The 17,177-nt window shown below is 35.2% G+C and overlaps 1 protein-coding gene across 1 annotated transcript; it reads left to right on the top strand.

Annotated features, from left to right (window-relative positions):
• Positions 1 to 1,558: 1,558 nt before the first annotated feature.
• On the top strand, positions 1,559 to 6,326 carry LOC131597030 (thiosulfate sulfurtransferase 18-like). The gene is made up of 9 exons (XM_058869751.1): positions 1,559 to 1,642; positions 1,982 to 2,127; positions 2,326 to 2,405; positions 2,475 to 2,545; positions 2,628 to 2,681; positions 2,779 to 2,868; positions 3,285 to 3,457; positions 4,279 to 4,568; positions 6,097 to 6,326. The coding sequence occupies exons 1-6, from the start codon at positions 1,559 to 1,561 to the stop codon at positions 2,863 to 2,865; spliced, it is 522 nt and encodes a 173-aa protein (XP_058725734.1). The 3' UTR covers positions 2,866 to 2,868; positions 3,285 to 3,457; positions 4,279 to 4,568; positions 6,097 to 6,326.
• Positions 6,327 to 17,177: the final 10,851 nt, after the last annotated feature.

Below are 17,177 nucleotides of genomic sequence, written 5' to 3'. Positions count from 1 at the left end.
TCAACCGCTTTAGTAGGAGATGGTTAACATCTGAAGGTGACGTTTTGCAAATTGGGAATCAGAGATTAGGGTTTTCCATGATTTGCACACACACTTCAGTTGCAGCAGAGATCTCACCAAAGCGCTTTTATGCAGCACATCTACGAAAGCGCTTTTATGCAAAAGCACTGCTATAGGTTTCGCTAAAAAAGGGTTTAAAAAAAGCGCTGGTAAAGGGTCCGCTTACGAAAGCGCTTTTCAAAAAGCGTTGGTAAAGACCCTCATTTCAAAGCGCTTTTTGAAAAGCGCTGGTAAAGATCCCAATATGCCATTAAGTTTTAAAAAATAAAACAAAACAACCAAAATTCTTAATTCATTTTCACGATTTTCAGTCTTCCCTAAATACAAATCTTTTTCTCCAGCTCCGGTCCCCTCTCTCCGCCGTCCCTCAACTCCTTTACTTCTTCCTCTCTCGCAACGCTTTTCCTCAGTTCCTCTTCTTCTCCGACACTAAAACCCTAAAGTCATTGTTCTTCGTCTTCCATATTTCCTCAATACGTTTTTCTTCTTCTCCAACGCTGAAACACTCTCTCCGACGAAGAAACCTAAAGTCGCTGTGTTTCTCTCTCTAGAACTCCAGAAACCCTAGCTCTTCCGATTCACCCTCACAATGGGTTCCGAGGGATCCAGCGTCGTTGGTAATTCTCGAACACATCTTCACTTTGATTTTCATTTTCTATTGTTTAGTGTTCTTCGTCTTTCTATTGGTTCCAATTTTTTGCATTTTTTTGTTTTTCCAGTGGTTGGTTGGTTGTGTATAGGTTCTCATGTGATTCTCTGCTTGTTTTTTCAATTGTGCTGGATATGTAATTTAGAATTTCTAACTTCCGTTTCTTTGTGTTGAAATTGGTCAAGTGTTTGTTTGAACCTGGTGGTTATGCAAATTCATTTAATTTGGATCTGTGATTGTGTGAATTTCTGGTTATCTGAGCTATTTCTATGATGAATGTAACAGTGAAAGGGGGAAAGCTTTTGAATTGAATGTGTTTGTGAAATGAACATTGAATGCGGTTGTAGGGCTTCTCATGGAGACGTAGCCACACGATAATTTGCAGTATGCACTGGTTTCTTCTAGTGACACCAACAATCTACCCAATGACGCGGTGGTCGATGCGGTGGCCGATGTTTCAAATCACAGGTGATTTGCAAATTCACTCGCTCGTTTTTTTGTTTGAGAAACTGTTGGTATGAATTTTGTTACAGTGGTTGGTTTTTTAGAGTTACTGAAGAAAAAAGCCATGTTTCAAGGGATGTAATATGTGCCTGGTTTTTGTGTTATTGTGTTATATGTTCCCTCACGATTCCTGCTTTGAGGTTTTGATTTAATATTTTAATTTCCTAGTCATTAAGTTTTAGTCCTTGCATTTTAACGGTTAATTTAATTTTTGTGTTATCATTGTAATTGCTCTTATTGTTCAAGATGGAAAGCACCAGCGTTAGCCTCTATGTGTCTCAGACTGATGTTGATTGTGTTTGCCAAACACCAGAGTGGTAGTCAAGTCTCTGCATAGTTCAAAAAATGCTTCTGAAGTTTGGGAAAAAGAGTCACAGCCCGACTACACGCAACACGGAAACAGATAATGTCAGTGTTGATGGTTCTGAGGTAGATGAGATTGGAACTAACAGTTCCTCTAATGAAGGTAATGCTTTCATTAAAGTCATCAGCAGATTAAAAATTTTATTGAAAATAAGTCCTACTTTTTCTATTATATCTTTGTGTACTCAAACTGACAATCAAATTTTCCATGTCATCCTCAGTTCATACTTTAAAGAATTTGATCTCTCAAGATGAAACTCCCACTGCCAGCACGACTCAACAAAAGTGTAAGCACCTGACCCAATGCATGCTCAACTTTTCATATATGGCTATCATCTTCTGTATATTATAATCTACTAGTATAGTAGTATTACTTATCTAAATATGGATATGGTTGTTATGCAGCTTCTTGCTCGTTTTCACTGCTATCGCCATTTCGAAAGAATAGTGAAAAAAAGATACAAATGGCTTGATAAAGTGGACGTTGTTATTGGTAAGGTTGATGCAGTCACAAGCTTTGATATATATTTCATATATGCCTATCCTCTTCTGTATATTATGTCTTTTTTATAATAGCAGTGCAATACACTTTATGAGTGGTTTAGAATTAATCAAATACTCTGACACTAACAAAATGAATGGTGTAGAATTAACATATCATATCTCTGTCCTGGATCCTGATATTATTTTTTCCATTGGGAATTTTGTCAATATTGAATTATATTTTTCTTATGCTAATTTATTTATAGAACGGTGGAAGAGTTTCAGAAAGGGCATGTGGATTCAGACAAGATCATTAACATTGCATACATGTTTAATACACCCGAGGGTAACCTTTTTATTTAGTAAAGTTATAGTACTTTTATAATTAAAAATTCACATGATTTTGGGAACACAGGGAGGGTGAAGAACCCAGATTTTCTGAAGGAGGTTTTGTCTCTTTGCAAGAAAGAAGATCATCTCATAGTGGTATGACTAATCAAATTCTAGTTTAATTTCAACCTTGCACATTCACATATGCATTTTTAATTTTATGAAATCTGAATTTCAGGGTTGCCAAAGTGGAGTGAGATCTGTATATGCAACTGTTGATCTTCTGGCTGAAGTAAGTCAATTCATGTCAACTTCAATACACTCTTCATCTAATCATTGTATGACTAGAAATTTGACTTTTATTGAATTCAACATATATGAATTGGCAGGGGTTTAAGGATGTCTCCAACATGGGTGGAGGTTATCTGGATTGGGTTAAAAAGGAATTTTCTGTCAAGATACATGTCACTAAATAGGAGGTTTACTCACTGCTCAGTTACATATGATTGTTCCTTGTTGTATCTTTGAATGGACCACACTTTAGCATTAACTATACTTTAATTTCAGTGGGTTCATAAGGTTGTGTTTTTTTAATGCTTAAGTCACTAAGTGTAATCATACTGAATGAAGGGCTAACTATGTTTACAATTGTAACTATTTAATAAATGCAAAATAATATTGGTATGTGGATAAATCCAAGTTACTTAAAATTATATGTGTTACAATTTCTAAAGGTTTTAAATAAAATTCTATTATCATATAGTAAATGTAACTAGTTTCTCAAGGGTGTATGTTTTATTGAAATAGACTTTTAGTTTTGTTCCCTGTTGAAATTATAGTTGATCAAAAAGAGTGGATTCACTAACATTTTGTTTCTTATTTGGTTTTATTTTAGGAGGGGGAGGAGGGCTTAAAAGTTAATTAAGTGTCAATCACCTCCTTAAGATCTAAGGTGATAGTGTGGGACTTTTTTATATTGGTGTAGTTAGTCGAAGGCCATCACCGATTCGAAGAACATCAAAGCAGCATCATCCGTTGTCGGCACCAATAACCCCTCTTATTTCTTTGGTAAGTCAAGTTCAAATTCAACATAATCGACTTCAAAGATGATCTCACAATGCATAAATTAAAACCTGTCATTTTGATAATTTTGATTGGATTGTGTATGTAATGAACCTAATTGTTTATGTATAGTTTTTGCCCAGTTTTTGTTTAATCGAATAAATCATGTGTTGAAATCAATTTTCTATATTTCGATTCTTAACTTGTGTAACAAAATGAGTTCTTTGATTTTATTTTCATTTGAGGATTGGTATCGTGATTTTATTCTCAACTCCATGCATTTTCAATATTAGTGTGCTTACTAAAAAGTTGGTTAAGATTTTTTTGTAATGGTGTAGTTAGTCGAAGACCATCACCGATAAAAAAAAGCATAAAAAATAAAAAAAGCACAACCTACGAAAGCGCTTCTGAAAAAAGCGCTGCTATAGGGGGGCTACGAGAGCGCTTTTTAGATAAAAGCGCTGCTGTAAGGGAGGCTACGAAAGCGCTTTTGGAGTTTCAAAAGCGCTGTCATTACCTACGGCAGCGCTGGCTTTGGCAGCGCTTTTAAGCGCTCTAAAAGCCCAAAAAAAGCGCTTTAGAAGCCCTTGTACGTTGTAGTGATGTCTCTAGGATGTTTTCCACTCATGAGTGTTGTAACACCCCATATTTTCTAATTTTAATTTAATCGGAAATTAAATTATTATTTGGAATTATTTAATATTTTGTTGAATTAATTGAAGGAATTATGGAATATTGATCTTTGGGCCAAGTGTGGTATTTAGTAATAAAGGGGGTGTTAAGTGTTGAGCCCATTACTAAATTATGTTATGTTTTCATAAAATAAGGAAATAAGAGGAAATTGGGAAATGGAGGAGGAAAACCTAAGAGGGAGAGAAGGAGAACTCATGGAGAAAGCTATTTTCGTACTCATAGTACAACCTTCACAAAATGAGTCACAACTCTCTGCTCGTAGCTCCAAATCAGGTAATTCTTGAAGATTCGGATTCTACACGAAATTTCCTTCGATTTGATATATTAATTCGTGTCAGGGAAGTTCTTGATGAGGGAGATAAGCGAGTTTGAAGATTGGAGATTCTTGTTGAATTTAGAGAAAAAGTCCAGATTTTTGGCTAAGGTAAGGGGGGACTCTTCCGATTAACCTCTATTATCGGGTTGTAGATGATAGGATTAAGATTTGTATGGTATTGACTCAATAGAGAGTTATGTTCTAGGTTAGGGTTTTGACATTCGGGTTCAAATTGATAAATTATGTGTAAATGCTTGTTGTGATGTTTGATTATGTTTGGATGTGTTGTTGAGTCATGAAATAACATGGAATGATTGTGAATTGATTCTGTTTTTCGTGTATGGTCGAAATGATTCGATTTGGGTTGTGTTGGATGGAAATAAGTTGCTGTCAAAAGTGCTTTTTTTGCTGTTACAGGTGATGTAACTGGTTACGGTCGGGCTTGTAACCGATTACGGCTGTGAAAAATGGGGTTTTTGGGCTGGTTACGAGTTCGTAACCGGTTACGGTGTTGTTCGTAACCGGTTATGGCTGAAACTGTTTTTGAAAATTATTTTCGTAACCCGTTACGCTTTTTCGTAACCCGTTACGGATGAAGCTTTTTTTGAAAAATTATTTTCGTAACCCGTTACGCCTTTTCGTAACCCGTTACGCTGCAGCTTTTACGAAAAATATTTATTTTCAAAAATTCGTATCTTTTGAACCGTAAATCTGTTTTGGGTGTCGTTTTCAGCGTTGGGTCAATAATTTCATTTCCTATCTAATAAAATATATTAGAGAGCAGTAGCTCGATTTTATTTTAAAAACCCGGTATTTTAGTGCTGAATTATACTTGTATGCATAAGTGATAATTGCATTTATGCGGTGGCGTTGCGGCAATGTATTTCCTATGTTGATGTTGTGTTTGGTGTGATGTAAGCATTACATGATTGTTGAATGATATTAAAATAAGAATTCACTATTCGGTGTATGTTGGTGAGTTAGTTTTGATGATGTTGTTCATCTTAATCGGTATTATTGTGCTGATAATATGTTGAGGTGTTGAGGATATATGATGTTGTGATGAATATCATTTGGTTGTGAATTGATTATTCCATGTGTGGTTAAGTGATATGGTGATGATGTAACTCCTGGTTGTTGTTGTGTTTGTTCGTTGTGCTTGGTACTCGATCATGGATTTTGTGATTGTCATTATGTTGTGTGATGAGTTGACTTATGACAATGTTGTGCATATGATTAAATTGGTGATTTGCATGTGATAGATGAGGCATGCATTTGTTTGAATCATATGTTGTGGGTTATATCCCTTATGGTGGTGGGACAGCGGTAGCTGATTCCCATTGTGCGGAATTAGTGAGAGAAGTAGCCGAATCTTTATGGTGGTGGATCGGTGAGATGGGTTATCCCATGTTTGGTACCACATGCATGTAGTTGCATTGAATTAGGTGTTTGATTCATTATAACATGAATGGAAGTTGCCCAATGTTATAATGTTGTGTGTTTGATGTATGTGTGTATAGCCGGAATATATGTCGATGTTGGGTGAATATTATACTGTTGATGTTTTATCGTTTATGAACTGATAACATTGTTTAATTGTGAATGAGACTCACCCTTACTGTTGATTATTTTTCAGATTAAGGATTAGCGGCTTGTGATGGGCGAGGATAACTCGTAGAGTTACTTCGTTTAGTTCAGTTGTGTCGGTGTCATGCTCTGGTCTTGTAACACTGGGGGACGTTGCGTTTAGAGTTGGATGATAACTCTAGTATTGATTTTGTTGTTGAATAATGTTGTTCATCCCTTGAACGTGGTAGATGATGGTTTTGAATATTCAACTAATAAAGTATTCTGCTGTGTTTTAAACATGTTTGCAATTGTTTATGTTCCTCAGAATAGCATGACAGGTGTTTTATTTTATATGAGATGATTGTAACGCTCTTAATTACATGTTTACTCTGAAAATATTATTTAATTCATCGGGGGTTTAGAAGGGTGTTACAAGTGTTATAGAGGATCATCCTTGAGTTTCCCTTCTATGATTAGTAGGATTCAAGGACTTTCGCATAAATATGCAAAATATTCCTTGCATCTCACCTGGTTACCCTTCTATGATCGTAATGGACTACATTTGCTTTTATTTTAAATTCATTGTTGGTTAATTATGCTTATGCTGCTTCATCTCATCATCATTTTATGCGAGTGTTAGAGTTGTTGATTAAAATTGTCTTTGTAACACCTCTGAGTGGTTTATACATGATTGTGTGTTTTACTTGACGGTTCTTACATTTTATGGTCTTTTTCTCTTTTTGATGTTGTTAAGGGGGGATAAGCTTTGTAAGAACAAAGAACATCGTCTAACTTTGTAAAATACAGGGAAGATGCAGATATTTAGTGGGAGATATGATCAAAGACTTCAAATACATAGGCTTTTCCATCATCAAAAGAGGGAGTCTGTTAGTGCAATATTCTCTCTTAAGTGTTTTGAATGATGTCAAAACTAGATAATATGTAGTATTTGTACATTGGAATTTATCTCTTTGTTCCTAGGCTGCATTTTCATCTCAGGACACTTAGGAATCAAGTCAAAAGCATAATGTACATGTTAAGATCATAAAAAAATATGCATTTTTACAAAAAAGTTAGGTTGGTAGTCAACTCATTCGTATTAGGAGTCGACTCCTACTGAAAGAAATTTGAAAAGGAAACTCTCTGGTCCAAATAACTGACTCCCAATGTCTTGGAGTGTATATAAAGCATGAAGGAGTCGACTCCCACGAGTTATGTATCGATTCCCACTAAAGAAAATTTTTAAAATTCTTTTCTGTTTAAAAGTAGACTCCCAGGCTATATGGGTCGACTCCTTTTCCTGTTGGAGTTGACTTCCACTTCGAATGAGTCGACTCCTACTATTTAAAATGTCCACTTTTGAAAATTTTGCAACCCTATTTTTTCTGTTTTGTTCTTTCCCAGACTCACGGTCATACCCTAATTTTGACCCCCCCTTGAGATGTCATACTCTCAGGATTTCCATTAGAATCAAAACAGATGCTCAGAACAGTCACTTGTTCATTTGATGCTTAATCGAGGGTGTTCAGAAACAAAAGAGCTCAAGCAAAGAATTAGTCAATAAAAGGGGTGGTCTCTAACACAAACATAGGATTCAAAAAAAACTTCATTCTATTCACCCATGATTGATTAGACACCCATCACTTGAACCCAAGTTTGCTGACTTCACCAGTCTAGGGTTTTGAGCCCCATCAAGGACTAAAATCAGGGATCACATTTGGGAAACCCTAGAAAACTCCAGGGCAACACTCAAAGGAATCAATCATCTTCAAATAGCTCATATGAAAATATCCATAAGGCATTACACTTCAATTCAAGGTCTACAGTCACCAATTTCACCTGGTCGACAATTAGGGTTTTTACCACAATTCACCTTGACAGTTGACTTTTAATTAGGGGATGGATCTAAAACTCAAAGCATGGCTCAATATCCTCCAATAACTCAATATGATCCATTCATATCATTCATTTGATAAGGATAGCTTAATTCACTTGAAATCTCCAGTAACGCGATTCACCTGAAAAAGTCAACTGTACAAGATCACCATTGACTTTTTGGAAGTTTTGGTCAACCATGACTTTTGAAGTATTAAATCATCAATATATGATATTTGAAGTCATTTGATCAAGGAAAATTAAGAAAATCAATCAAGAATCAAAAAGTCAAAGTTTGACTTTTCATACTTAGAAAATTTAAGTGTTTTCAAGTGGTTTTTACCAAACTTTGGAAGGGAATATCTCAAAATTTCACGTACAAATTGAAAACAACTTCCAACATGAAAGTTGTAGATTTTGATCCAATGAACAACTTTGTCACATATAATTTTTTGGCTAAAAATCAACCATTAAAGGGATATGGAGCTTCCAAGTGACTGCCTTCACAAAACTAGCAAGAAAACCCTAGTTTTCTTAAAACTTTATGGGACTTTTTCACTAATTTCCCTAAGGATTTTGGGCAAACACCAAACTAATGAATTAAAGTACATATCAAGGGCTTTTCAAATTGTATTCAACCATATTCAAATTCATTATGATCTAAGAGATATGGTTGAAGTGAAATTATGGGTCATGACCAAATTTGAACTTTGCAAACTTTGTACCAATGCCTATACCAATTGATGCATTCTTGTACGTGATATATCAGAAGGGATTTAGAGTAATCAAATACATTATTGCATCATTTTTGGCCAAGTTGCAAGAATTCAATGCCATGTGATTAAGTAATCATTACAAATTTGGAATCTTGATGAATCACCAAAGAATCTTCTCCTAAGCCAATTAGAGTTCACTTCTGCAACAGAATTGTCCCCTAAGATCACACAAAATCGATGGCTAGGGGATTGATCAAGTGGAATCAAAATTGCCATCATTGCATCTTGAAGATTCCTTGAATTCCTTCATAGCCAAGAAAACCAAACTCACTTCACTAAGCAAGCTTACTATCTCCGATTGCTCTGCATCATTTGCCTATAAATACAAGTGCATTCCTTAGGATTAAACACACCAAAGCAACTGAATTCTTGCTTTCTCTCTTCTTTCTTCATACTTAAGTTTTTCAAAGGTTCTTTGGCAAGAAGGCTCAGATTCTTCAAACCAAAGCTCTTCCTTTGAAAGTAAGTATTCAAACACATCAGGGGAGGCATTTAGAGGTGATCCAAACCTCTGGAACACTTCTGTACGTGGAGAATCATCATCTTTACCCCTCATTTGGAGCTGTTGCAGTTGGGGTCGAGCAAGGGGTTATGGGCAGTTTCAATCCAAGCTAAGCATCTCAACACCTTCCAGGAGGATCACTGAAGCTATCTGGATCATTGCAACAACTCTGTAACACACTTTGATCAGAGCCAGATCTCCATTTTTGAGGTAAGTTTTAAGAGCTTCAAACTATATAATTCACGCATGATAAATTAAAAATGAAGTTACCAATTGGTGTCTGCACCTTTAAGGATCATTAACCCTCAATCAATTGCATCAAATCATGCATATAGAGTATTTCATGTTTAATTTCAGTTTTAGGGTTCTTCGTGTTCATGCGTGTGAATTTTGAATTACACTAAAAATAAATAAAATCAAAGGATACCATCATGATCTTCGTTCAAAAACGAGCAAAATCCATGTTTACATCTTTAATTTTGGTTGAGAAACGAAGGAGATAGCAAATTCAAAAATTTGAAGCTTGAGGTTGAAGATGAAGATGGTGGCACCATTTTTTGAATTTCCCAGAAACGAGTTTATTTTATTTTGAATGATAGGTGTGTCGCTTACGAATTCATCGTAGTGTCCCAATGGTTACAGCGCGCGTCCAAACTCTTGCCATGCCTTAGGTCTGGGGTTCGATCCCCCCCCCCCCAGACCTTTTGTTTCATTTATTTTTTTTACTCATTTATGAACTTGTTTTGAAATATAATGACTTGGAGGTATTCACATAACAAGTTGCGCGCCTGGTCCAGATGGTAAGTGTTTTAGCTAGCAACCTAGAGGGCGTGGGTTGAAGCCCTTTAGGAGACAAAACCTATTTTTTTAGCCCTTTTCTCATTCAATTTCTTCACAACTTCAACTAATTAATTTTCCTATCAAATTAGATCATTTTCACTTGATTTTTTCACACATTTCTTATTTAATACATCTATTTTAAGGATATCCAAAAAAATCACAAAAAATATATTATTTCAATATATTTTAATTAGGTTTAAAATCATATGTTTTAAGTATGTTTCAATACTTTAAAAAATATATAGTTTTTATTTTTATTTTTAAAACTTAATCTCTTGCACCTATTTTTATGATAAAATCCTAAACACTTAGGTCTTAATTAAGTGAAGGCTTTGCCTTTATCATAATTAAGTTGACTTTTGTCAATTTTCAAAAACTGTATTCACAAAATCTTCTTTCTGTTTTCAAAATATTCTTCTGGTATTTGAAGGGCATTATTCCCGGTGAAACTCTTCAGATACCTATGTGACCTTTGTCCATCTTCACTTCTTCTGTTTTCAAAAACCTTTTAACTGTTTATCATAAATATTCAACTGTTATCAATAAAATAACAAAAATTGCTGGTAAGGCTTTGTACATACTTCTTCAAAGGCCTCCACTCCATCCAGGTTAGGCTTTATAGCTTTCAAATTTACAGTCTTTATTTAAATTACTGTCAAATATAGAACTGTTTATATATTGTTTAGAACTACGTCTGAGTGTAAACTTTAGGACAGTTAAACTATATATATATTATAGGAATATGGCCTAGGATTGAGAATGTCTTCCCGGTGAAGGCTCTTTCCTAATTAGAGATCTTTAGTTCGAACCCTCAAGATGAATTATTCCCGGTGAAACATCTTGAAAAATCCTTAGAACCCAAACTAGGACACATCCACCCAAAGAGGAATTATTCCCGGTGAAACCTCTTACCCATTTGCTTAAAGCCAAAATAAGTTCAAAACCACATAGCTTTCGCTTGTGCTATAACAAGGACCCTCGATGACCCTCGATTAGCCTCCTCTTGGGCTTTGTACAAGGACCCACAGGCTTCTTAAAAGCATTTCCAGCTTCCTCTTGAGCTTGTATACAAGGACCCATCAGGTTTCTTATAAACATAGGAACAGGTCTTTAGTTACCTTTTAGCCTATCCTGGTGAGTTTCTTCCATTCTTTAAACCAGACTTTAAACAAGCTAAGATTGTCTCAATCTCATATTGAGTACACCTTTTTGAATTTGAGACATGGACAGTCTTTGTCACCCTTATCTTCATTAATTTCCTTAGCAGAGTCTAGGATCCGTAGTTATCTATCCTCAGTCAGTGTCAGCCTTAATCTTGGGCTTTAAACAAGAAGTCTCAATTAGATAATCTTTCTGCCATCATCCAAAACCCCTGGAAAGGGTCAGCCTCCAAAAATTCATTCTTTCAAAAGATAATTTCCCCAGCTGAGTAAAATCCCTGGAAAGGGTTAGCTTCCAATCATTCCTTCATTTCAACAAAACCCCTGGAAAGGGTCAGCCTCCAATCATTCCTTCATTTTAACAAAAATCCCTGGAAAGGGTTAGCCTCCAAAATCACTCCTTTAAATCCAAAACCCCTGGAAAGGGTTAGCCTCCAAAATCACTCCTTTAAATCCAAAATCCCTGGAAAGGGTTAGCCTCCAAAAACACTCCTTTAAAGTCAATTTCCCTGGAAAGGGTTAGCCTCCAAAAAACAAAAAAAACAATCTTTTAATAGATAAATCCTCCAGTAGAGTAAAACTCCCCAAAAAGTCAGCCTCAACCTTGGGCCTCATACAAGGCATCAAATAATAATTTCCCCAGTTAAGAGTCAGCCACAACCTTGGGCTTTGTACAAGGCAGATAATAGAGTCTCCCCAGTGAGTCCTTCATCATCAAGTAGCCACAACCTTGGGCTTTGTACAAGGCCGATAAACCACATTTCTTGTGTCAAATATTCCTAACCTCTAGGATCTTTTCCCCATAGAGTCATCCATACTCAGTTTCTTTAAGAGTCCGCCACAATGTTGGGCTTTGTACAAGGCAGAAAATAATGTTTTCCCTAGCCAAAGTAGCCACAACCTTGGGCTTCATACAAGGCACAAAATAGAGTCTCCCTAAGTAGAGTTAGCCACAATTCTGGGCTTTGTACAGAACACCAAATAAAATCCATCAAATAAACACTCTCCAACTAGAGTCAGCCTCAATTCTGGGCTTTGTACAGAACACAAATTCCCTGTAGTTAATCCCCAGTGGAGTTATCTCCCAGAGTCAATAAATCAATCAAAAGCCTCGAGCTTGGGCCTCATATAAGCCAACTAAAAATCAAATCTTTCAAACAATAGATAGACATAGCTTATCTCTATAAAGAGATCTTTCTCCTATCTCACCACATTCAAACAAACATTTCAATTTCAATTTCAAACATTCTCCCATTTAGGACTCTGAAAGGCTTGCACTTAGGCAAACAAACCCAGACTTGTACACTTTCCCTAATTTGGATGAGAATCCTTCTTTCATTTAAGAGAACGCGACTGGCATACTTGCAAACATACAAGTAAGGTCCCTATCTTAATGAAATGAATTCAGCTTTTCTGTGACTTTAAAATGTTAGTGGTGGAATAGTAGAAATACCTCTCTATAAAGATGACTTCATGTCTCTTTACTGTAAACAGAGATTTAATTTAAGCTTCAACCTTGAGCTTCAAGAAAGGCACCCAAAAATATTTTAAATTCCCTAATTAGTTCCCCGAACTACATTAAGCTTTGACTTCCATTAGGGATATGTAGGCATGAGGTTCACAAGGAATCTCAGCGAGCTAATAAAATACCAAAAATAGTCTGTCTGTCTGTCTTTCTTAATCAATTCAATTCTCTCTCCTAACACAAAGGAGAAACTTTCCCAATCAATTAGCAACAAACACAATCACAATGACACAGAGAAGGTTCCCGTAGAGTACTACGGATATGTAGGGTGCTTAAACTCTTCCCTATGTATAACCGACCCCCCGGACTCCAGAATTTCTAGTCTAGGTGAATCCCCACACTTAGCAAACTCCTAGGGTTTATTTGAGATCTTTTTCCCCTCTCCTACTCGTTAGGATAATTAAAAAGTTCGTGTGATATCGTAGGAAGAACTGAAACAAAATTCATCCCGCCACGGGCGCTTCCTCCTTCCAAATTTCGCGTGAAGGGTCTAGCGTGCCGTCCTCCCAAGTGAAACAGGGAGGTAAAGAAAACGACACCACACTCACACATATGTATACTCATCCATGCATCATTTCTCATCATTGAAACCACAAATATACACATAATTGTTTATCATCTTCATTCCCTTAATGCGCATATACAACTACACATAATCATTTTTTTGTGTGATCTTGAGATATTTTGATAAGGTCCAATTAGGATTTGGGGTAATCAAATGGGTTTGAAAATCTGTAGGGGTTTCAAGATAAATCCATTGGGGTTTTATTCCAAGGTCAAGGATTGACTTGGGAGTTTTTCATAAGATTGTGCAATTTCGATTCAACCTAGTGAAATATTTGAAGAACGAGGTTCCTATCAAAGGAGTAATGGTAACCGGAGGATATATTTGGTAATCTTGGGTCACGATACATTTGCAATTTTGATTCCGCCGAGTGAAAGCTTCGAAGAGAGGGTTCTGTAAAAGGAGTAACACTAACCAGGGGATTATATTGGAAGTATCGGGTTACTTGATCGAGCTTAAGATCAAGGAAAGAGAATAAGTTAGGATCAACATCAACCATGGGGTTTGGAGGGTTGAATTTCTTTTCTCTTGTAAATCTACATTTGCAAAGGTTAATTTTCACTATATTATTTTCTTTAGAATTAAGGGTAGACATACACATAGCGAGGTTAATTAAGGAACTTCATAAACAAATACTTCTCTCTCTCTCTCTCTCTATCTATCTATCTATCTATCTATCTATCTATCTCTCTCGCTTTTACGTTTATGCCACTACTATAAAATGCGAAAACAACAACACCAAAGTCACCACGGTTTTCCCTAAAACCGTGGTGACACTTCTAAACTAATGCGCTAACAATTGTTTTTTATATAAAAAATTTTAAGGTTATAATTATGGTTAATTATCTAACCATGGTGATATTGTTGTACCCTAAATTTTCAACAAATCAATGGTTTTTAAGTTATGAAGCTTCAAAGTTGTTAACTTTTTCAACACTTATAATATTTCATGAATAGGCAGATTTGTTTTTAAAAAGTATGCATCTTTGAGGCCAATTTCCATCAAGTTCCTTTGAGAAATTGAGAAAACACCAAACATGAAAGTTGTACATAATGTTTAGAGATTTCCAAAAAATACTAAAACTCCTCTATAGCATTTATGAGCTAAGAGTTTCAAAGAGATGAAGATGGTGTCTCATTCTTGAATTATAGGTCATGTTCTTTGAAAACCTTATGGCAAAATCTCAAAATCTTGTCAAGAATGTAATTTTGCAGACCTATCAGCTTGCATTTCTCTCCATAATCAAGAGATTACACAAACTTTTAGGCTATTATCCAAGTGATTGAAACAGTATCCAAGTTAACTTGCCATTTAGGGGAGAAAGACACCATTGTCGTTTTGGAAAAGCAAGCTTTTTGCACAAACTCCACTCCTTGAGCCTTTAGCTTGTTCCCTCTGCACACACTCAACATATAAGCTCAGAAGCAACATGTTTAAAGTGTTCAACTACTTTAAACACTTTTGTACTATGCATTGGAACTATGATTTTCACATTGCTTCACAACTAAGCAACCAAGCCACAAGCTTCAAACATCATCAGTTCTAAACGCTAATCCTCTCCTATAAATAGAGATCAATTTCACATTGCAAAACACACCTTAAGCTCCCTAAAAAAACATCTGAAACACTCTGTAACTCAGAATTTCATTTTCACTTTCCATTTTGAAGTTCAAAGTCCATTTCTTCGAATTTCGAAACCCTTGCAATTTCTTTGTAAGCCAATCATCCAAACAGTTTCTAAACATAATTTAGAATTTGTTCATCAACCATATCCATCACAAAAACATCCCTAACTCATGATCACTCTCAAAACCACCATTGATGCACTTTTGAAGCCTCAAATACCCAACTTCAAATCCACTCGTACATTTTCCAAATTTTCACTTTAGACACTTTTTATACATCAAATGGAACTTGTCCAAACCCTCATTGCTCAACTGTAATCACCCAAATTCCATAGCCCAGCTTAAGTTCATAACTCTACATACTGAGTTGGTTGAAACAATGTAATGACTTTCAAAGGGTGATAGGCATTTGGAGACACTCAAGAAGGTCCCAGAAATCTTTTTTTGATCATCAAACCATTTCTGGGAGTGCTTGAATCCAATTTTCGATTTCTACTTCAGAGGTAAGCTTCCTCAAACTTGAACTCCTTTATTCTTGTACCATTTTGATCAAAGCTCGATACCATTGTGTTCAGAATCATGTAAGGATCATTAACCCTATATTAGTTGTTATTTATTGTTAACAAATGTCATTTAATTTGATTTTAAAAATTTAGGGATCATGTAATTTTTTGGAAAACTAGGGCACCGGTTTGAATTAATGAATAACTGTTACATGGTTGAATTTGGGTTAAAATTGAGTAACTTTCATGTTCATATCTTTTGAAATGGTTGAGAATTGGTGAATCATGAATTGAGAGTCCATGGATATCTTGAGGTTGAAGATGAAGTGGAAAATTGGTTTCTGAAACTTGTTTTAAAATATATTAAGTTGTTTGTGTTTTAGTTAGTAGATGTATCGCCACCCCAGTGGTAATGCGCATGCTCTTAAGACTCTCTCCTTGCCAAGGTTGCGGGTTCGAACCCCACCTTTTGCCATTTTATGATTTTCTTTTGATTTTAAACATTTATGACTTGTTTTGATATTTTATTAGTTGAGCTTGTTCTTTTAACACCATGGCCGCATGTCCCAATAGTAAGAATTTTGTGCTTTTAAGGTAAAGGGCGTCGGATCAACCCTTGATAAGCCCTTTCCTATTTTTTGACACTTGTTTTATTTGATTTCTTCACAACTTTGATTAATCATTTAAAGAAGCAAATTAAATCATTTTCATTTGATTATTTGCACACTTCTTATTTACCTTGTATATTTTGTAAGTATATTTTAAAACCCCAAAAATATTATTTATTTAAACCTTTTTAAATTAAATCAAAAATGATGTTTTTATGCCTTTTAAATGCCTTTTAATCAAACCTTTTTTAAATGATTTCTTCACCAATTGTTTTGAGTGAACTTTTGTGATTATTTTAGGACTAACCCTAGCTTTCTTTGAAGTTTATACCATGATCCCTTAGTTGTTCATTTAGGGTTTATTCAACTTTAGAAAATGATTAGGATAGTGAACATATGCTAAAACCCTAATCTTGTGATCCTTTGATCTTTTAAAGTTTAATGCAATACCATGTTTATATTAACTCTGTTGCCATGATCTTTCTTTGTTTATCCACGTGTATATATGTATATATGCTTTTAATTTACATCTTTGTACATTTATGTTTTGGTTATGTTATTATCTTTGTATATATACATTGTTGAACTAACCCCACATTCATGAGATATTTATCAATCCATCACACATCATACTCATACATACATGATATGATCTTAAGGTATGTCATCCCTTTTATTCATAAACTTTTATACTTGAGTTTATACATTGATATCTTTGTTTATACTCGCCTTGATTGTATCCATGATATACACAACATGTCTCGTACACCACTTGAGATATTCACCCTTAATGCTTGCTTGAGATGTATGATTCCTCATCGATGCTAAAAATCCAATGGAATGAGAATGATATTTACTAAAATCGCCAAGGTACTCACTCTCTTTTCCAACTCTTTTACTTTGTGTATTGTATTGTTAAAGCTTAGCACTTTCTCCTTGTTTTAAAAATGGTTTTGTATTGTTAGAGTTTAACCTCTTTTAAATCAACCTTGGTTTTGTATTGTTAAAGTTCAACCACCACTCTTTTAATCACCTTTGCCTTGTATTGTTAAAGCTTGGCACCTTTTAAAAACTTGTTAAGTATTGTTCAAGCTTAACATTTTAAAAACCCATTGAGTATTGCTAAAGCTCAACACCCAAAAATATTTTTTCACTTGGCTCTTTATTT

This window comes from Vicia villosa, linkage group LG4, assembly GCF_029867415.1.
Source record: "Vicia villosa cultivar HV-30 ecotype Madison, WI linkage group LG4, Vvil1.0, whole genome shotgun sequence".
In the NCBI taxonomy this organism is placed as follows: Eukaryota; Viridiplantae; Streptophyta; class Magnoliopsida; order Fabales; family Fabaceae; genus Vicia; species Vicia villosa.
The sequence above is the reverse complement of the archived record's forward strand: the minus strand, read 5'-3'. Positions and strand labels throughout refer to the sequence as shown.

Bases quoted from the DNA above. Each gene is read 5' to 3' on its own strand.
- LOC131597030 (XM_058869751.1), top strand. From the start codon at position 1,559: ATGCTTCTGAAGTTTGGGAAAAAGAGTCACAGCCCGACTACACGCAAC. The intron at 1,643-1,981 runs GTAGATGAGATT...GTTGTTATGCAG, and splicing joins TCAGTGTTGATGGTTCTGAG to CTTCTTGCTCGTTTTCACTG. The intron at 2,406-2,474 runs GTAACCTTTTTA...TTGGGAACACAG, and splicing joins CATGTTTAATACACCCGAGG to GGAGGGTGAAGAACCCAGAT.